The sequence below is a fragment of the Stegodyphus dumicola genome, chromosome 4 (assembly GCF_044657685.1).
Source record: "Stegodyphus dumicola isolate Sdum_Otavi_A_Nest chromosome 4, ASM4465768v1".
In the NCBI taxonomy this organism is placed as follows: domain Eukaryota; kingdom Metazoa; phylum Arthropoda; class Arachnida; order Araneae; family Eresidae; genus Stegodyphus; species Stegodyphus dumicola.
Window position 1 is genome coordinate 23275659 of NC_140771.1, and position 23664 is coordinate 23299322.

The 23664-nt window shown below is 31.5% G+C and overlaps 1 protein-coding gene across 1 annotated transcript in view; it reads right to left on the bottom strand.

The window, feature by feature from the left end:
* Positions 1-330: 330 nt before the first annotated feature.
* Nop60B (dyskerin pseudouridine synthase 1 Nop60B) overlaps positions 331-23664 on the bottom strand; it is a 50204-nt gene continuing 26870 nt past the window's right edge. The window contains exons 8-13 of the mRNA XM_035356691.2: positions 23197-23317; positions 16650-16768; positions 14982-15082; positions 11968-12055; positions 2169-2303; positions 331-487 (exon numbers count right to left, since the gene is read on the bottom strand). Of these exons, the coding sequence (XP_035212582.2) occupies positions 428-487; positions 2169-2303; positions 11968-12055; positions 14982-15082; positions 16650-16768; positions 23197-23317 (624 nt within the window). The 3' untranslated portion in view covers positions 331-427. The remainder of the gene's footprint in view (positions 488-2168; positions 2304-11967; positions 12056-14981; positions 15083-16649; positions 16769-23196; positions 23318-23664) is intronic.

Sequence of the window (23664 nt, forward strand, 5' to 3'; positions counted from 1 at the left end):
TTTTGTAAAATTATAAGCCAGGGAGCAGATTATAGATATTTTGATATTTTTAAACAGTATAATAAAATAGCTACTATTCAAAAAGCAGTTTCAAAGTTATTTATAAACATCAATATATTGTGAATATTTTTGTTACTGATTTATATAATCCTAAAGAAACTTACTTTAACCATTCATTCTCAATCAGTCATATTGGACTAGATAACTACAATTACTAATACCAAAACAATTCCAGTTTTTAATCCATAGTAGATTATGATAGTATCTTTAATTTGGCAGATGACTCAGAAATTTAAAGGATCTTCTTTTACATAAAATGATGCTTAAAAATTTGTTTGTAGCATGTCTTTTAATATAGATGAGAGATACTGAGGTACATTAAATGATTTTTTTAAAAAAATACACCTCTTTTGTGAGGAATGTAAAGTCACTCATCATGAGATGAACTTTTCTTTTTCTTTTTTTTCTTTTTCTTTTCTTCTGACGGCTATAAAAACAAAATTTCAAATTACAAGTTTGATATAAATTCACATTAACATAAAACCAAGATTTTTTTTTTATTTTTAAATATTACAAAGAAATTTTTAACAGTATTTCATTTTATAAAAATATAGCCAAAATGTAATTTAATAACTATTTCATATAAAAAATTATTTTCCAAATGTTTACAAAAATGAAAAAAATTATTTAGAAAATAAAGTTATCACTGTTGTTTCTATAATACAATATGGTATACAACTAACGCCATACAATTAATATTATTTATCACAAAGGCCAGCAACAAAAATAGAATTTTATGAAGCACACAAACAGTAAAAACATTTCTTCAAAATTTTCTTTGCCACAGTTTTCATATCCAAAATTAATTTTAAAAATTTAATCCTTTTATTAATAAAGAAACTTTTTACACTTAGATTAAAGAACTGGGCATAATAACTTGATTACCTTAGAACTAATAAATAAGCAATTAATTATAAAACAATGAATCTAACAGACTGCTTTTGTAAAGAGACTACTTAAAAATCTATGTCGGAAATAATCTAATTATTATAAATAATAACAACCAACAATGAATACAAGTTTAAATTGATTAGGCTACACATATAACAATTCAATAAATTAGTTAAATAATTTTATAATTAAATAATATATCAAGATGTTAAAATAAATACAAATGTTAAAATAATTTCTTAGCCAAAACTACTGAGTATGAAATGAAAGAAATATGAGAAAAATCAATTTATTCTTTAAATTCTGAATAAAACTTTTTATTCACAGAATATTAAATTTATCATATAAATTTTAGATTTATATTATAAATATGTCAGAAATGTTTTCCTCAGTGTCTATCTCCATTTAAAAGACAGTAGAAAACTGGATACAGATTTCAGTATTCTATACTTCAGTATTCTATATTTCAGTATTCACAGATTTAAAGTACAGAAATTAGTTATTACAAAGATTATTGATAAAGTCTTTAAATTCTCTTTGTGTGTTTTTGTTTTTAATAATATGAATTAAAACATTATTATGGATTTGTTTGAACAAAATTTCAAATTACAAGTTTGATATAAATTCACATTAACATAAAAAAATATTTGTTTGTTAAATTATTAAATGTCTGAAATAAAATAAACATAAAAAAAACAATAAACACATTTTTATCTATTTACAAATCAGTACTAAATCTAAAATAGCATTTTTAATTAACTTTACAATGTTGATCATATGTTGAGTAGTGAAAAATAATCAGTTTTATGCTCTCTTTCCTTATGCTAAGAAAAGAGGTGCGTAACAAAAATTAACTTTATGGGAAACAAGAAAAAAGTGTTTCTTTCATCATTTCCCCCTCTTTCTGTCTTTAAGCTAAGATGCAAACCTGAGCTAATTAAATTTTAAAACGAAAACCAAATGATCTGCATTTATATTTACTTCTTCTATTATAACATTACCTTCTAATATATCTCGATTAGCATAGAAATTTAAAGGCTTAAAAAATACATTTCTACTTTAAATACCACTTTATTTATATAAACTGCTTATTAGAACCTTAATATAAGTTCAATACTTCAATTAAAGCTGTAATCTAGTTTAGCAATTTAAGCATGCACTTTATTATACGTATAGAATTAAAATACTATACATATTACAAAGAAGTACTAAATTACCATGTCAGATTCTTCAGCACTATGAGCATGCTTATGTTTATGCTTTTTTTCTTTATGTTTTTTCTTTTCTGGACTTTTTGGCACTGGTACCTCCTCCTCGCTGCTATCATCAGATTCTTCAGCACTTGGAACTTGCTATAAAAGAAGTAATTTAAAAATAAATAACATTACTCTGAATAACTATTATTTAGTACAGTAGCTCACAACATAATACTTAAAACAAAATGAAATGGTTCATTACAATAGCGTAACTCATAGGAATTTAATTTTCCTAAAATTTTTACTTAATACTTTTGGAAGCAATTTTTTGCAATAAATATCTCCTTAAGTATATGAACAGAATCCTCTTCTTTGAAAACTTCAGTAAAGATATTACATTTAACAAAAGAAACATATAGTAGAAACTTTTCAATGCACAAACAATTAAAAAATTAGATGTTATTCTTTCCTTTCTGAATTGCTCTTTTATGGTCTCAGAAATAAACCCCATAAACTTCTTTCTTGTTTTGCGGGCCAAATATCAAAAAAAAAAAAAAATAAAAAAAAAAAAAAAAATTTGGCGGGCCAAGATGAATTTTTTTAAAATTTTAAAAACAATATGCAAGTATTACAATTTAATATGTTAATTTTTTAAAATGAAATCGCGGTTTCATTTTTAAAAGTTCCTTATACTGAGGCTCGAAGTGAGATATACTGATTCTAAGCAACAAAGCTAAATGCTCACCAGTCAGTCTACTTCCGAAATAATTCTTTCTAAGATTCATAGTTGAAAACACTTGTTCACATATATAAGATGAAGCAAACATAGCACTGATTTTTGGGGAGTGAGATATAAAATTTGGGAAACTTATGTAAAACTCTAACTTTGATATATTTAGAAACAACTGCTTGAGATTATTGTTAGATTGCAACTCAATTAATTCAAGCTGTAAAACTGACCTCACTGCTTCACAGTTTACATTGAAAGGCATGGCAAAAACATCCAATTCTGTTTGAATGGCACTGAAATCTTGAAATCTGCGTACAAACTCAATATACAGTTTTTCAAGCCATCTTCATAATTCTTAAGCTTCTCTTCATTTACTGAGGGTATTGAATGGGAATGAAACAAGTCGTTCTTAGCTAGCTGCCCAGCAAACAGATTAAGTTTTGAGATGGACGCAGATATCATCCATAAACTGATTTTTCCCTAGCATCTTGACATTCAATTTGCTCATATGACAAAGAAGACCTGTGAAAAATGCAAAGTCTGAAAGCCCTTCTGTATCTTTCATACTCTGCAGAACACTGCTTCTTATGGAAGAGCAACACAATGTTGTCTTTCAGATGCCAAACTCGCTCGAAAAAACATCCTGCACTAAGCAACCTTACTTGCGTATAATGCAGTACACCGGGGTATTTAGATTGCACGGACTGAAGAAAATCTCAAATTTTCTGCGAGTAAGCCCACGAGATCGAATAGTATTTACAAGCTTCACAACTGCATTAAGCACAGTGTAATATTCAATGCAGATTTACATAGAGCATTTTGATGTATAGCACAATGTAGAAAAACAACATTGTTCCCAGGATAGTTTTAATTAAAGAGTCCAAGAAATCAAGATTTTTTTTTTTGTCATATTTGGTGTTCCATTGGTCGTAAGATAACATATACTATTTGTTATAGGCACTTTCAAACTTAAAAGCTCTTCCTGAAATTCATGAAAAATATCACATTTCATTGTAGTTCTCTTCGTTTCGTTGTAATAGAACGCATGCACGCCAGTTTCTTAGTAATTTCAAAGTTTTCATCAACACCTCTTATAAATAATACTAATTGAGCAGTATCACTTATATCAGTGCTTTCATTCATAGCTATGGACCAAAATTTAAACTGGTTAGTCTTTGACTCTAAATGTGATGTCAAATTTTTATCGACGGCTTCAATTCTAGATGTCATCATTTTTCAAGATAAGCTTTACAGTCTCAAAATTATTTTTCTTGTCTGGACATAAAACATCACAAATTTAGAGCATACATTGTTTAACAAACTCCCCATCACTGAGAGCTTTATTATTTTTAGCAATATTGTACGCTACAATGTAACTTGCATGTGTAGCTGCTTCTTGAATACTGTTCACCTTCTTGAAAAAAATTTTCTTGGCCTGATAATTTTTTACAATGACTTTCTGCATTTTGTTTTCTTTCATATTCAGACATTGCTTCGTAATTGGAATTATTGGATTCCCATATGTCTGCTTCCCGAGAAAGAGATAACACTTGTTGGCCTCAATCTACAGCTATAACTAACAAAGAACTTCTGATTTTAACTCTTTACCAATTGAAAGCTATCTATGCCTGCTATTTCCGTTGATTTATACAGTCAAAAGTCTTTAATCCGGACTCATCGGGACTTCGGCGATTCCGGATTATCTGTTTTTCCGAATTATAGATCATCAGTTTAAATCTGGTAAGATGGCATGCAGAAATTATAAAATTAAAAACATGAAACCGTAATTTATGAAATAAAGAGCAATTATGATCTAAAGGGTATCAAAAAAAAAGCTTAATATTTATTTGTTTACTTTATTAAACATTTCTTTCAACGTGCGCATGCGTAAAGCTTACATTACATATAGTCGAAATTAGAAAATTGCAACCAGAAAACTATTTGATGGGTATTCGCGATATTTATAATGACGAGGAATTTGATTTAAATCATATCAAAGACAGAGTACATTGAGATGAAATACTACATTTAGTAAGGAATTATAAGCTGAATAAAATAAAAACATCTGCCCTGAAGATAGTGCTGACAGATCAACTTCCAGTACATTGCACACCGCATCGGTCCCTCCATGCGTTAACGCATTATGCGTTGACACATGCGCAGAAAGTTTGTAGCTTTAAGGTCCAGATTACAGATCATTCCGGATTAAAGACTTTTGACTGTATTTTGTAGGAAAAAAATAGAGAAAGTAAAAAGATCATCAGTCCTTTGAATAAAAGGAAGAAAAAATATAACATTTAAACAAAGTAGAAAAGGAAATAAATATAAAATATATAAATATGTATTTCATTTAATTTGCCTTGGACCGGCAAATTAAAATTCTATCTGCGGGTCGGGTAGAACCTTCTGGAGAGCCATAGTTTGCCCATCCCTGTCTTAGGAGATAGTCTCCGTGCTCTTCATTGATGTGTTTCTACTTTCCTCTTTTCTGCCTCGCAGAGTGGAATGCAGCACTATGTTCTACGGCAATTATTACCATTCTGGATGGATACTATCACCCCTCTTAATTTGTACAAACAATTTAGAATCATCATATATAGCACAAAATGGGACTGGATTTCTCTCTCATATTTGATCTATCTCACTGGAAAGGGAATTTAAAAACAAGAACAGTGTTATGGGATAGACATTGAATATGTCAGCAGAAATGTACAACACGATAATATTATCAGAGTCATATAAGAGCCATCAGGGAAGGATAGATCATTGTAGGGTTAACCTTCCAGCACGCACGCATTCGCAAAATTTATGACAAATTCAGTTTTTAATGCACATTTTTCGCATATCGAAGCTGAGAGGTCTGAAGGTTATTTCTATTCCTCCTTTCTACCTTTCCCCACATTATGGAATGTGCCAACAGGAAGTCATTTGAACTTTTTTTTACTGGTTTTTTGTGCTATGTGGAATCTTTTTCATAAAAGTTACGACACACATGTAGTCGTGTTTTAAAATTCGGAAAATATTTTTTTTCTCAAATATTTTGTAATTTTGTGTTATTAATTTCCACGTATTATTTTAATTCGAATACATTTGGCTCTGTAAATTTTATATCGGTTTTCATAGAAAAAAAAAAAAGAATATGTGCAACCAGCTGATTTTGCTCACATTTTTCAAGAATTCTCTGAAGAAAAGGAAGACAAGGAAACCTTTGGATGGGAGAACAATAGCGATTTCCGTTCCTTATTTTCTTTTATTTCTATTTTTTAGAAATAAATAAAAACATTAAAGTTAGCTTAAAGTGCATTTTTGTAACTAAAAAGAAGTAAATTTCTTTGCAGAAGTAAGTAATGCTAAACTTACTTTTTCCCTACCAAAGTGTTTTCCTTTTTTATTTTCTATACTTGTCTCTGATGAATATTAAAATTAGCTTCGATTTTAAAATGTAATTATTAAATAATAAATTTAAAATTTTCTATAATGAAATATATCATTGCATTTTGATCTCACTAACAATTTACTTATATTTGAATGTGATATCATTTGTATTTTGCAATAATAAGATTAATATTTCATTTCTTAACAAATTTATTATCAATATTCAATCATTTCTGTCGTTTTGTGTGCCAAAAACCGTAAAATAACGGATGTCGTAAAAAGTACGACACGCACGTACTCATGTAAAATTGCCAAGCGCGCGTTCCAAAAGGTTAAGGAAGTTAAAAGTGTTGACCTATTTGAAACAGACAGATGGCAAATGATTCACGAGTTAGAATAACCAGGTAAGACTGTGATGTTCATCAGCACAATCCTCCATATAGCATTGCTGTGTGGAAGTATATGACCTACTTTGTTTTTGCACTACATAAAATGGCTTTCATGAATTTCTACTATTTTGTTAAGCCCTTTGCAAATTTATTGGAAGCTCTGTTTAAGGCTATGATTACAAAATTTCCACAAGTGTTTGTTCCAATCTGTTACTGTTTTGCCAGCAACACATTCAGCTACAATTTTCTAGGTTCAACAGGTGTAATTCTCTCAACCTCCTCTAAATGAACTGGAGTGCAGTCACAAATGTGATTCTATAGCCCTTGTACTCTTTATCCCCCCCCAAAAAATCAACAGAACAATAATAGTTTATTTATATTCTTCTTCATAAAAACAAAATGTGGCTTATCAAGAATCAGTATCAAACAAAAGGACAGATGTATGCAGTGTACTGTGAAGTCATGATCCATGATTGGTGCTAAATCACACTGCTTAGCTACAATTTTATGGTAAGTGGGATAATATGTAAGTACCAATACATCATTTAACATTAATTGTTAAACATTAATAAACACAAAATATGCATATACAATATTTTAAACTAAACGTTAACTTCAAAGAAGAAAACTTTCCTTTGCTTTAACTCAAGTGCAATAATAAATTACAACACAATGAGTGCCTAACAATGAACACTAACTTTTTCCTTCTGCATGTGACAAAAAACTACAGGAAGATAGGAAGGAATTCATCCATACTTTCAAATTGCAGATGGAAAGGATGGGAAAAGAGAATCCCTTTGCCCTTGACTAGCTGACTGCACCCATGCCATGTCTTTGCCTTTCCTAATATAAAGTAATTGAGCAGAAGAAAAATTGCACTGCATTAGATTTCCCACCATTTGATGGAAATGCAAAAATTTCACTGATATAACTGCTTATACCAACTAGTAACCAGGGCCATAGCTAAAGGGAGCAAAAGGGTACATCTGTCCTGGGCGCAGCATCTAGAGGGCACCGAACAGATGTTACAAATTTTGAGAATGAAATGCTTTCCATTCTTGGCAAACAAAAGGGGCATGAGAACTTCAGTTGTCCCCAACCGCTTAAAATCTTAATACAGCTCTGCTAGTAACATTACAAATATGAAGGAAACACTTTCTTATACTGTATCAATATGTCAGATACTATATCAAACATAATGATTAGACATGGACCAAATCATACATAAAAAAGAAAAATAAATAAAACACCACACAAATAATGTCATTATGGATCATCACAATAATTCAAAACTCAAGCAATGTGAAGATTATGATGATTCTCATATACAACTGTGATGGCATTATTCTAATACACACCGTAACCAAAACCAAACTGTCAATGTTGCAGTATTACAGCTCATTTATAGAACATAACCTGTAACGAATATTGCGTAAAAAGTAGCAAAATGAATAAAAAAAAGCTCCGATCTTTTTCCAAGATAGCTTTTGTATGCACTTAGTAAGATATGTAGCTGTTGTTTGCTCAATGGTAATTATGCAGATGAGGCTGGAAAGTATTCTAAGCATGCAATAAACTGTATGAATAAGTTTCAATTTTTCATATGAAGGAACTATTTCATAGCATTCATTTCTGAACTTCCTAAAGAATTTTATTTCTACCAAGAATGACAATTTCTTTAAAATTATCAATCGAACAGGTACAGGAGAAAATTATCAATCGAACAGGAACAGGGAGGTAAATTGTGATGCTATATGCGTGCATACAGGATTCGTACACATTTCTGCACACGGAAATTAAGTACTTTTAAGGACCATTAATGAAAAAAATTAAGGACCTATGAGCAAACGGGAACTGAATAAATTCAGTTGAAGATATTATCTATGCCTGAATTTCACTTTTGTAATACCATCCTCAACATAAAATAGATCCCTAAGTAGTATGCATTATTACTAAATATGAATTAATTAACATAATTGTTAATAAGTTTGAGAATAAAATAAACTATGCAATTTATCAAGTAGCATTCAGTATTTTACACTTATGATAGCTAGTCATATTTGAACGTTTATATCGATTTGCTTCTCTTTTAAGCATCTTTTCTAACAATTACAGATTTGTCTCAATATGCAAACCAATGCTCTCACTAGTTTCTGCGTGCTTCATCTCCTAACTTGTCAACCTCTCCATAATGTTCCTATGAGGGTTTAATTGATCTGGTAAAAGTTAAATAGTCCAACCCCCCCCCCAACAGACGTGAAGCATATTATCGCTATGTCTGAAATTAACTACAATATCAGACAAAGGTTTAAATAAGCCTCTTATTTAAAAAGAACTTGGAACATAAAGGCATGTTCTGATGCTAACAAAATAAATTACAGCTCACGGTGACATAATTAAGCAAGAACAGTCAGATTATACTAATAATGTGGACTAGTGGTCAAAAATTATACAATTTAATTGTAATTTAATCTGGCTCAATAACTCTATCATATGAGGAAATAGAAATGGGAAATTATAGTAAAGGTTGAAAACATAAACAATTGGGTAATTTACATAATAATAACTGCACATATCTTTGAAGAATAATTTCCTTTATGTACTCAGTTCCTTTCTTCAATGTGTTTCCATTTCATTTTAGAATTTTTGGATTTAATTAAGGATTTCTGTTATTCTAAAAAACACTAAATGCATTTAGAATGTACAGAAAAAGTGGCTAATTTTATTTCTTTAGTAATATGAACATTCAGAAACAATATGAAATATATATAGTAAAGGATGGTTACAGAGCTGATGTGGCAGAAATTCTAGAATTTAGTGACACACCGAACAACAAAATCTAGAAACGGCAAAACTTTTAGAATTTAAAGCAAGCATTGGAAGCAGAATTTAGAAAGGCAGTAGGCAGCAGAATTTAGGATCCACAGGGATTGCATCAGGTGGGAAAATGCCTAGTGCCAGCTATGTGTATGATGCATTAAGAAATATTAGATGAATCTTTTAAATTGTAAGTTTTCAATTCCTTTATTAATAAAAAAATCCTTTTTTATAATGCCTGCCCATGTGATAAGATCAGAAGCATTTTTGATATTTTCCATGTTTCTGTCTAGTGAAAAGTAGAGAAAATAAAGGGAAGATAAACATGTTAAGATTCTAGTATCAGAGGTAAAACATTTAAATATTATGTTTTCATTGTTCTTTCAGATGTTCTCCAAAATGTAAGAAATTCATCTCAAACTTTCTGTAAAATACATCCACATATTTCACACATATTTCTCGAATCTTCTAGAATCGTGGGTCTATAAATCTTGCCTTCAAATGCTTCTAAACTTTCCAAGCTGAAATGTCCAAAATCCTAAAGAAAAATTATTCCTACCATTTCTGTAACAGAAAAAAGCCAGAAATATTTTGGAAAAAAGTAGGAGGGAAAAAGTATAAAATTAATTTTATAGAGAAAACTGATGCACATTCTGAGAATTTTGAATATTCTGAGACAATTACATGGGAAAAACTCTTACTATGAAAAAATTAAAAACAAGACTTTTTAATTAATTACATAGCTAATTTTGCTTTTGCTAAGAACTGTTTTGTAAATTGTGCTTTACAGCATTATATTTCTTTTTCAGATTTAAAATATTGTATAAGTTGCCAAAATGAAACTTTATAATATGACAGCAAAAAAAAAATTTTTTTATTTTAATGTTATTTTTTTAATTTAATTTCAATATATTACCATTATTTTAATAAAATTTATCAATGTTATGATGTTTCAAAAAAAATCTTCGAAAAATTCTCAGATTTTGGAATTAAAAAGTTTCTATAGAAGCTAATCTTAGAATCGCCAAAATGTTGAAAAGCCGCCAAATTTAGAACAGTTTAATAAAAGAATTCACATCCCCAAAAGCGAAAAGTTGTTTAAAAGCTCTTCACTAGAAAAAATGAAATAATTTCGAAATGCTTATGTTTCACTTCTTGCTTAGAAACTCGAGTATCCCATCATTTATATTAGAAATAGAAATAAATTATAACTCATGAACCCATTCAAAAGATTACCATATATATGGCAGTGAATCGCCAAAAATATTGCTCAAAATGCTAATTCACACTCAAAATAACAGTCGTAAAAACAGACAGAAATTTCAGATGATTAAGGACCTTCTGTTGATTTTAGCCAAAATTAAGGACTTTTAAGGACCAAAAATCGATTTCAAAAAATCTAAGGACTTTTACTTATCTACCGGCCGACACACAGGCGTGCCAGAGCATTGTTGCGTTTTCTACCGAATGTCACGTATTTGTGCCAGTACCTTGGAACGTTTTTCAAACTATAATTTCTGCCACAAGATGGCACTGTATGCCCATATGGTTTCAGATACATGTACATTAGACCTTCTACTCGAAATGAGAGAAGCATGACTCACATACACGTGTTTTTGATTATATAAATAAACGGGGAACAAAATGTTTCCGAATGGCGTGATTTATGACGTCTCTTTAAATCGCACTTTATTCGCACGTGGTAGTTGTTTATTGGAAGTAGAAGTTTTATATGCGCTAAAGCGTTGAGTATTTCAGTTTGCAGTTCAGTTTTTAGAAAATAATTAGATCTTGTTAGATGTGAATTCTTTCTGTTTTTAACGTTTCAATGTCGAAGCGTCGAAAATGTTTAACAGAGCATGAAATAGCAGAAATGATGCAAAATATTTCAGATATTGATTCTGAAATTCTGATATTCTGATATTGATTCTGAAAGATTAACTGAAAGACATTTTCCAAAACTTTGTTCAGAAGAGACTGATAAGAAAGTGAGACGACGATGCTTCGTTTGTTCACATTCCCGGAAAAATCCTCCAAAACGGCAAATGAGTTATTACGAGTTCTAGGAATGTAACGTAGGACTGTGTGTAGATCCCTGTTTTCAAATTTTTCATATGAAAAGAGAATTTTAAGTAATATATTTAGTTTCCAGATGTATAATGTTAAAAGTCATAAAATGGTGAGTAATTAAAATAAAATGTGTAAAATATGCATTTAGACAAGAAATAAGGTAATTAAAGTATATATATAAAAATATCTATAAAGCATAAGCCGTTTAAATACTCTATAGAGCATTATTAAACAATGTGTTGATACTTCGGAAATTTCATGGATTTAGGCTTAGTAGCAAAAAAGCCCCCGGCCCTGGAGAGACGCTCGCGGAAGACACTGCCGGCCTCCGCGATAAGCGCGCGTTTTCGCTACCCGGCTCGAAGGGGTTAAGGACCATACGAACCCTAGCATATTATTTTATTTTCAACGAAATATAATTTCATACCAAAGAACTTACTTTCTTTTGTGCTTCTGAAATACTGTCATCTGGCTTTTCCTTTTTGATCTGTGGGGCAGGAGGAGAGGTAGGCTCTGTTTTCACAATACTAAGAGAATGAATATTTAATAATATAAGTCAATTTGTAATATAAAATTATACTTTTAATGCTGCATTCTATTTCATGAAAATTCTATGAACAAATACATAAAACTAAAAAGAAACATATAAATAAAATCTTTCATTATAACTTATTTTGATCGTTTATTAAATTGATCGTTTATATTAAATTTCATATAATGTTGAGTCTTGTTAACATATTCTGATTTATGTAAACAAACATATAGTAAAATATATGTGTAAATACAGTACCTAGAGAAAATTCTGTCAACAGCAAAAACTGGCAAGAATCTCTGCCAAACCATTACATGGCAAAACGGCCATCATTGCAATGGTAAAAAATTTTCAATTGCGTTCAAGATAGAACGAACAACAAATGTATTTTCTTCTTTGTAAAGCCAGGAGAACATAAATTCATCAATATGTGAATCTAAGCAAAGACATGCAGTTCCCTGCTGTTTTCTAATATACCTCAGAGTCATTCAATTTTGAAAAGTGGGGATCACCAAAGTTATATCAATGGTTAACACTTTAAGATGTCCAAAGCTCACAGTCGTTAATTCATTGGCTTTACAACCTTCTACGAGTACAAATAAATCAAAAATTCTTCTTCAATATTTTCTTTTACTGCTTGCAAAAAAGTAAATGCCTTTCTAACAGAAAATTTTTTGATAAAACACTTCTTGGTCTTCCTACAAATTCCAAGAATGTAATATTTATTCTTTAAGTATCACACTTAAACATTCAAAAACTGTCAAAATTAACAGTAAAGACATTTTAAAACAGCAAAAAAATTTAATTTTTATTACATTATTTTTATAAAAATGTAATTTTAATATATTATCAGTTTTAATGTAGCATGAGAGTATTACTTTTTACAATACAGTGTTATACAATAGTGTTACTTTTTAACCCTCTGAGTGGAACATCTTTTGGAATCTGCCCATGAACATCTGCAGCAAAACAGTATTTATTAGCTAAATTTGTATAAATACATACATTAGTCACTGTTTTTGTGAACTTCCATTCATTAAGATGATATTTGCATCATTAAAAAAGTAAGAGAGCAAAATATTTTAAATTATAAGATAATATATACCAATTGACAAAACATTTCATGACCAGATGAATATGGTCATGGCACATGGGGTTAAATTATGAAATTCACAAATCAATAAATCTAATTTTTTGTAGCCAAACTAATCTTAAAGTCATAAAATTCGTGACGCATACCAATAAAATTTTATCTTCTGAAAAGAGAAAGAACTTACTTTGATGTAATCGAGAGGATAAATTTAAATGGTAATTTGAATGTCAGTCAAAAATATGTTTTAAATGTACACCCGATGACAAGTTGCCAAAGTGAATGAATACTCAGTGGCTTTTACAAGATTGCAAAATATATAAAAATTAATTTTTAAAAATTTGTAAAAACTGCTAAACATCTTTAAATGTTAGGAAATATAAACTTTCCAAATAGTGAAAAATAGAAATTCTACTTAAACATACATCATCGATTTATTACTCAAAATTGTATATAAAACAAAATTTTCTGTGTGATAGTTTATTTTATCATGTAATTTAATAAGGAATAAACATGGAATAAGTTTTTCATTGTTTATTTTCTTTCTTACATATTTAGCTCCCATGGTCCTACTTTTCTGATATCTTTGTCATTTTAATAATTTCAGTGTGTCATGTTAAATGACATGTCTGAGGACCCACAATGCAAACAGAAAGATATGTGCATTGTTATTTTTACAGCAACATGCCATGCATAGCTATATTCTTGGATGTTGTTTCAGAAGTAATAAGACAAGATTCTTACTGAAATTATACCGTTTCTCAGACTTTTCCCAATTTCCAAAAACTAAATGAAACAATTTATTTCGAGAAACATAATAAATTAGTTATTAAGAATGAATAGTTGAATAATTTAATGCATTTACATAATACATTAAAATACAATGAAGTAACCAAGAGCATTCTTAAAAAGAAAACTAATTCCTTTCACTTATTACTGTAAAGCAAATGAAAGAACTTTAGATAGTTCTTGATTACTCACAGCCAAAATGTTGTGAACTCATATGGAACTTTGGAGACCTTTCGTAAATTAGTTGCTGTCTCAGCATCTTTATGTGTATCTCAACAAAGCATCCAGTAATATCTATTTCTTTTACATTCTTCTCCTCCCCCCCTAAAAGGCATGCACATGTGTATCAGCCTTTTGTGCTGTTTTTCTCCCCATGCACATAATGATCTGTTTTTGTTCCAAAAAAATATTCAGGAGTAAAATATAGAAGCAGATATGGTATACTGATGCAATGACATTTCTAGATTTAAACTAGACTTGCTGACATAACATATATCCTACTGCTTGTTATTCTCTTGAGAAAGCATATGCTCATTTGACTTCTAGGAACTGATTCCACCTCAATGGTGAATAAATAACTTTGTTTAGCTGGTTTTACGAAGCACCAGTAATTATAAAGGCATCTTTGTATCAATATGAAAGCTATTTATTTTACACATAACAGTATTATTTAACTAGTTAATACAAATTTTTATACAATCAAACAATACAACATTTTTGTGCTTTGTAAACAGAAGTAAAATTCAAATTGCTCTGCAGAGGTTCCCCCCCCCCAATGCCAACAGAAGTTGACAATTGCTTTTACTGGAGAGTCAGAAGTAAAATTTCAAAAGAGAAAAACACAAGTTTTTGTATAACAGTTTATACACATTTGAAATAATAGATTATTTTTTTGACAATTATTTCTACGGTATGCAAAGCCATATACACAATTAAATTAATTAAAACACTCCATGCAATACCTTCAAATAGCATAAGAGCAGAATGAATTTAACATAAAATGCTTTAAAAAAAAAACTAGAAACCAATGTTGTTTACTCACCCATCTTTAAAAATCTCAGACCAATCAGCTGGAGTTTTTTCATTTGGATTACCATACTTGTCTAATAAACCTTCTTGTATCATCTTTTTTTTAAGTGAGGCCTAGAATTATTAATAACAAAATTTAGTTAACTTTAATGTGTTTTAATTTAAAATAACTACCAATAAGCATATGACATACACCTAATGGTAATCATGTAATATGTGATCTATTACTTTTAGTTAGTTATTTATTTTTTAGATGATTACAAAAAGGGTTCTGTAAAATCAAAAAATCATACTTCAGAACAAAAATTTTTAGCAATAAAAAAAAGCAAAAACTAATTCTCAGATAGAAGATTTAAACTTTATATTTCACTGGCACTTAAAGTAGCACTCATTCTGGCAAATGAATTTTGCCTGCACCCTGCATGTTTGTTTTATCCTTTAGTGGCTTGGATCTGAAAGTCGCCTCAGATGAGTGAATTTACATAAAGTCTACAAAAGCTTGCCTACTTTTCCTTCACCTTCTTTGGAGAAATGATGTATGCAGTTTGAGGTTCTTCATAAAAGAAAATTAGACAGCACAGTAAAGAATTTTTATGCAGCAAAGATAGATATAATATTCAAGTTTTGCACACCTAATCAATGTGTCTCCATACCATTACAATTGATTGCACACATGAATGTCCAAACAATATTCTAAGTTCAGACATGTATGTTATGTAGATATAAAAAAATGACATTTCAAGGCTGGGATAATGGGTACTCATAGATCACTAGATATGACCTTATCTTGTATACCATGCCCCTGATATAGCCTCACAGGAAAAGTTTAATTTTTTGGTGATTAAAACTAGGATGCCATTTCAGATGACAGGGATGCCATTTCTGTTTACTAGATACACTAGCTTGATTACTTGTCACAGGAAATTAAGGCACTGCTAACAAGCTTTGATAGCTGCTAGGTTCTTTCCCATAAAAAGGAATGCATTTTTCATTGTAAAAGACAATAAAGTTGTATACATAATTTGTGAATGCCTTGTATATCAGTGCCTAAGATGGAACTCTTTTAGTCAGTCATCATGGTACTATCAGATAAAGATGTGATCATTATGGTGCTGCAGGCAATGATAGTTATATCAATATATTTTTCTGTCATCTGGATTAGTCTCACAAGATTACATGCTATTCATCCTTCATTTTTAACATGCTAGGCATCATTATGGCCATAAGCATTTGAGCTATGCAATTAAGTTCAAGGAAGTGAAGGAGTACCTTAAAAAACCTGCCTCACACAGCAGACATCGCCAATTATGTCTCTCATTTTGTGATGTGAAGATGTTACTGGGCTCTTTCACATAAGTAAATTTGCCTATCTTTGAACCATCAATTCCATATTTCAAACAATGTACCAGTATTCTGTCTGTGTTATTCATTTAAATGTTTCCTCATGACTTATGAATCACAGAAATTTGGGCTTATCAAAATGGTTTCACTGATGTTGCAATTTTACAAACATCACTGTATTTAGTTACACAAATTTTGACAAAAAAAATTACCCTCCATGATTTCAAGTTAAGTAAAATAAATTATAAAGGATAGGTGCCATTAAAAAACTCAAGTAAACTTAAAGAAAAAAAAAAAAAATAGTAACCTTTGAGAATTTAAAGAAACAGAAATTACTTACTTTTGGTCCTAAGCCCCATTTTCTAGGATATGTATCTCGTTCCATAACGACTCTCTTTATTTTAGCAACAATTCCATGATCACAGCTACAAATTGTTGATGTAGTCATCAGAGCAATAGCTAAACAAAAGATAATTTAAAATGCATTTAAAAGAATGCAAAAAATGTAGCTATAATTTTTTTTCTTCAAATACAGTCAAAAGTCGTTAATTCAGACACCCATAATCCGGAATGATCTATAATCCGGACCTCAAAGCTACAAACTTTCTGCGCATGTGTCGCGTTCACACATGCGCACAGGCGTTTACGAGTGTGCGTAAGACCTTTACAGATGCGAATATGTTTTTGCACAAAAACATATTCGCATCATAACAAAAACATATTTAATGTGTAACGAATGGGACATGATTTAAATCATGTTCCTCGTCATTATAATCCGCTTCCGATAGTGAAGAAAGTGACCCACAGGTTATTGAAAACGAAAACATTTCGATTGACAAATTAGTCGGTATTCTCAACACAGCAATTATAGGACTTGAACAGCGGAACTTTGTAACTAAACAAGAAATTATGTCTGTTTAATAGAATTAAAGAGAAAGTTTTATCATATGAAACGAAGCAACTTACATTAAAAGAAATGTTTAATAAAGTAAACAAATAAATATTAAGCTTTTTCTTTTTGTAAATTTTGATACCCTTTAGATCATAATTGTTCTTTATTCCATAAATTACGGTTTCATATTTTTAATTTTGTAATTTCTGCATGCCATCTTACCAGATTTAAACTGATGATCTATAATCCGGAATCGCCGAAGTCCCGACGAATCCAGATTAACGACTTTTGACTGTATATAAATTACAGTGCAGTCAGTCACTGTGATGCATGTAATCCAGTCACTGATCATTCATTAAAACAATTCTTGTAACTATCAAGCAATATTTTTTGCAAATATCCATGATTAAAACAACTTTTGAGTTTTCAACTTCTTTGTACTTAATGCATTTCTGAAGTTGCATTTCACCATGCACTCTGTTATGAAAATTGTTACTTTTACGATATTCTGTCACTCTCAAAGAAAGTTTCTAACAACCTAATAAAAGGCTTGCAATTTTTTTTAAATTATTCTTCTGTTTATTTGGCTCAATTACTGTCTGCATCCAAAATAAAATTTAATGATTGTCATGAAATTTTGTCTAATATACAGAGTGCAATATATCTCTATATCTACTATCTCGTTTTATTTTCATTCAAATAACAAACAATAATTTTAATATTGCAATTTTTTTTAATCTATATCCTATACATTTCTATACTCTTTTTGTTCAAAAAAAGCAGAATTGTTTGAAATGCACAAAATGAAGGCTGGAGCTCTAAATATTTAAACTCCTTTTTAACAGTGTTTCAATTTTATATGGTATATTTTTTAACTTAAACTGAGAAGTAAGATCTTGCTGCAAAAATTGAACCAAAACTGAAAAGGTAGATATAAGCTAAAATTAAAATTACTCTATAAATTCAGCAATATATCACCAGAAGTGCAAATAATTGGTTGCCTAAATTAACTAGATCTATCAGACTATATGAGGGTCAGTGCGCCAAGTGAAACAGCACTGCTGGCACCAAAAGTTTCACTTTTTTCATTCTCCCAATTTTCAGGCTTGTGCATAATTTTGCACAATGTAACAGCAAGTCAAATTTTACTTTAATTATCAGCTTCAGAGCTAACTGATCTTAATCAATCATAAAAAAAATTTCCTCCTCAACTGAACTGCCACCTTTTACAAATAAAATGCAAGTCTTCATTGCATCTATAAATTGAAAGATACCCTGACAAAAAAGAACTGCATATTGTGCTAATTCTAAGCTACATATTATTTTTTTTTTTTTTTTCCTAAATACTTCAATAAATGATTGAGCTTCATTTTTAGTGAATGAAAAACAAGTCTGTCAATGGAGGGAAATAAAATTTGAAATTACTATGATGCCCAAGTACAAAAAAAAAGGGGGGATTGCAACTGAGCTTCATCATTCATTCTTCAAACTAGAAAAGAAATCTGTACAAGGTCACAGTAACGCACAATCACAGTCACAGTAACGCAAAATGATTGTAATATGCACAAACATCCAAATAAGGATGCTAAATATGTCAAAAAATATTATTTCCAGTGCTAAAAACTTATAAGATTTGACTATTTCCATGGGATAGTCTACAAACTCAATAATGGCATCTAAAAAAATGTTGGATAAAGTATGACACAAAAGGAAGGAAGCCATTTTTATTAATCCACTGTCCTTGAGTGAGATTTACAGTGGATGGACAAAAATATGGAAACACCTCGTGAAATGCATGTTTGAAAAGAAAGATTGATTTTAATGAAATATGTAGATGGCGCTGGCGTTTTTGACTACTGACGCCACCTGTACAACTTCGTAAATGTGCTAAACAGTTCAGTTGTTGTCGGAGTACTGTTATGTGAGGTTGTCATTGCATTATGTCAGAGTTAACAGACTTCGAACGTGGGCAAATTGTTGGAGCACATATGGTAGGTGCTTCCGTAAGCAAGGTAGCCGAGGTGTTTAGTGTTTCAAGAGGTACTGTATCGAAGATTTATTCCGCGTATTTGAAAAGCGGAAAAACATCATCTGCTAAATCACAGCGCGGACGAAAGTGTGTCCCGAGTGATCGTGACAGACGATCATTAAGGGCCATTGTGACGAAAAATAAGAAGACCACAGCTGCAAAAGTTACTGCTGAAATGAATGTTGTGTTACCGAACCCTGTGAGTACAAAAACAATTAGAAGGGAGCTTCATAAACAGGGAATTGCTGGCCGTGCTGCAATTGAGAAGCCACTCATCAGTGATGCTAATGCTCATAGCAGGAAAAGATGGTGTTTAAGTCATAAAGCCTGGACTATAGAGCAGTGGAAGCGAGTAATATGGTCTGACGAGTCTTCTTTCACATTGTTTCCCACTTCTGGCCGAGTTTACGTCTGGAGAACGCCATCTCAAGCCTATAATACAGACTGCTTATTGCCAAGAGTGAAACATGGCGGGGTTTCTGTTATGGTTTGGGCAGCCATATCGTAGTTCTCTGCTAGCCCCATGATAACTGTGTCACGGCACATGACTGCCAAGAGTTATGTGAACATTTTGGCCGATCAAGTTCATCCCATGGTACAAACTTTGTTCCCCGATGGTGATGGTGTCTTCCAAGACGACAAAGCCCCTGTTCGCACAGCTCACATTGTCCAGGGCTGGTTTTCTGAGCACGAGGATGAGTTGTCCCATCTCCCCTGGCCACCATAGTCACCAGACCTGAATATTATCGAACCTTTGTGGTCTACATTGGAACGGAAAGTGCGTTCTCGTTATCCACCGCCAACATCGTTATCTGAACTTGCCACCGTTTTGCAGGAAGAATGGTATAATATTTATTCCCTTGGCAAACATACAGGAACTGTATTTATCCATTCCGAGAAAACTGCAAGCTGTTTTGGATGCCAACGGGTTTCCTACACCATATTAAGCAAAGAAACATGTTTTTTTAAAGGTGTTTCCATATTTTTGTCCAACCCCTGTATTTCAAAGGTACCTTATTGAAAAGGTGATGGAAAATGTTGGGAAATGAGGTGATTTGTGGCTGTGATTCTTGATGGCACTACATTTCCACTGCAACTTATTGATGTTTCAGTAAAGCAAATAGCCATCCAAAATAACCATTGAACAAAATGGATGGAATGAAACATATCAACATATAAAGCACACACAAATGGTAACACTTTAATAGGTCTCCGAGATTCTGCCACAAGCAACTGTCTAAGCATTCAAAAACATTGCATCAGCAGTGCTATAGATAGTGTTGATGATAATATCATCTACTAGGCAGATGACAACAATGCTCATGGCAAAATAAGAATGACATTTATTGTTTTAATGAAGATTTTATTTCTCATATTTCTAATTTTATTTTAAATATTAAATTCTTCTTGAAATGTCATACAGTACACTCCCGATTATCCGCGGAATTGGATGGTGCGGCCGCCGCGGATAACAAAAATCGCCGATAATCCGAAAAAAACTAAAAACGGGTATAGCAAAAGAGAAAACAGTCGTTCCAACTTTGAAAAATCATTTTATGTACAATAAAACGTAAAATAAACAGCAGGAAATGTTTAACTAATGCTTAATATTTTAATATATCACTCAAAACTAACCTAAAATGCATTTTGTTAATGAAAACAGAAAAGTGCTGTGTACTTACGAGAGGCGTCAAGGATACACAGAAAAATTAATACATATGTACTGTTTTAATACTGTAATGTATTAGGTAATTACAAAAGCATAACTGTAAAACTAGTACACCTTTTTGAAGAAATCAGTCATTTGTGTTTGCTTCTTGCTTTGGAAGCATTTTCTCTTGATTCGAGATTGCATTCACGGCCAACTCCACGTCGTCTTATTCTTCCAAATACCTCAGCAGTCTGTCGACTTGTTGCAAAGCTGCTTCGTGAGTCTTCCACCTCTGCACAGTGGGCTGGCTCTCCTTCGCCTTCACTTCGCTTTTCTTCATTCTCGGTCTCTCCCCTTGCTTTCTTCATAATTTCGTCATCTGTCAAGCGTTCGAAGCCAGGTTCGTTGGCGTCACACTCCAACCACTCGTTAATGTTTTCAGCATCGACGCTCTCCCCATCCGGAACTGATTTTACCATATCTGCAAGAGTTGTCGTGGGCGTGTACATCTTCATTCTCTTCTTCACAACTCAAAGGGGTTAGGTTGTTGTTGGCTTCAACATTAGGCATGTGTTTTCTCCATGATTTATTATGAGGGTTGACGGTTTCACCGAGTCCCATGCAGATGCAATATCATAGATGTTGTCCAAGATTGTGTAGTGTTTCTAAAACTCTTTCAGATCATAACCTTCCTCAATTTTGGTCATTAGCAGCTTGGTTCAGAATGTTCTCTTCATTGTTGCAATGACTCCTTGGTCCATAGGTTGGATTAGCGCAGTAACGTTTGGGAGGAGAAACTTGGCAAAAATTTGTCCATCAGAAGACTTTAGCACGCTTAATGCTGGGTGAGAATGTGTGTTGTCGATCAATAGCACAGCTTTTTCAGGCAAGTTTTTCGATTTAAGATGTTTAGTCACTTGAAGAACAAAGATTGTTTCGAACCATTCTTGAAAAATGTTTCGGTTTCTCCACCCCCCCCCCCCTTTTTTTTTTTTGTTAAAGTAATCAATGAGCAAATTTTCTATCCTTGTGCCTTTGAATGATCTCGGTTTTTTTGACTTTCCAATGACAAGTCTAAGCTTATGTCCACCGATAGCGGTAATGCAAGACATGATAGTGATCCTTTCCTCGCTGCTTTTATGACCCACTGCTTTACTTTCACTTTCAAATGCTAAAGTGCGAGTGGGAAGACATTTCCACAAAAGTCCCGATTCGTCGGCATTTTGCCTTCGCCGCAATAATAGGACAATTTACAGGAGTACCCTCTTTTCAAACTAACCACTCTGTCAATGCCATGTCTAGCTCATCAAAGGTAGAACCCTTCATAGTTTTCTGTCCGACATTGATGCAAAGCTCACCAGTTTGTCTTTTTGCTTTAGAATGTCACGCACTGTTGTTTCCGCGATTCCATAATCCAATTCAATCTGCTGCCTTGTAGTGCCATTTCCTACTTTGGAAATTAATTCTAGTTTTTGTGCAATCGTCAACACAACCTTCTTCCGTTTTCCTGACATTTTAAATCGGTAAAGAAAAACACAAAACCAAAAAGCACAAGCACTGAACACAATAAAAGATGAGAAATTTACTCCGACCGGTTCGCAAACACTATCAGGCTTAAACTAACAATGGCGAGTGGCAGGAAGTGGACGTGTCAGTAAGATTAAGACGAGAGGGTGGTGGAGCGGGCACTGCAAGGGTGAGTACGAAATCACTTAGTCATCAGAGAGAGGGGAAGGTTCCGAGAAGGCCTGGGATATTTTTGCTATAAATAAGCATCATGTTAGCAGCAAATTTAATGTTTAAAAAAAAAAAAAAAACACTTTGTGCGGCAGGCGCGGATAATCGGGAGTCTACTGTATTGTAATTCGAAATTTTTAGACTGCAAGATTTAAATTTTGTTGCTTATTTCAAAAGTACTTATGTTTTCAAACTATAATAACGTTTAAATTATATTAATGATTCTTGGTTCAGTAATTTAAAAGTAATAATGAAAACATTCAATTCTTTGTAATAAAAGATCACACATTACTTTAAAAAACATAGCCACATACATGTACTAAAGTACATATTTTTACTTTTATTATTTCCTTAAAATAATCACCATGAGTAGTCTAAACTCCATTCCGGACAGTTTAGACAAATATGGGTTATACTGTATTACATATACATACACTAAAAAATTCATGAGAAGCAAAACAGTTTTAATATAGACAGCCAGATGCTGTTACCTTTCTTTTTATATCAATGCAATTAGCTTCCATTTTTAAGATTAATAGCTAAATTATTAAAAGCAAAAACTATGAAAAATAGCTTACCCAGGGCAATGGCTTCACCTTTCACGGTAATAATAACTATTTCTTGGTTGAGTTCAATACCATCTTCATACCTCAAAATACCAGGTAACATAATTTTTGCACCATAGCAGATAGCATTCACCTGTTTTTAAATTTTAAAAAAATAATTACTCATATTAAATTTATTTCAATTATTTTAAAAAATTAGCACATTTAAGTTGGAAATTTTGATAAATGTAAAATTTTTCAATTAATAAATACAATGAATATAAACAACTGTTATAAATTATTGCATTAACATAAATGTGCAAACTAATAAAAACGTTACAAGCCTCAAAAATTTTTTACTACAATAATAACTGAAATCCAATAACTTTAAAATATTTTAATGCATTATCATTTCTTTCTCATCTTTTAAAAAAAATATTTGCTTCACGAGCTAAACACTTTTTAATTCTCAAAAATAAGTACTATTTTTTTTATAATGAC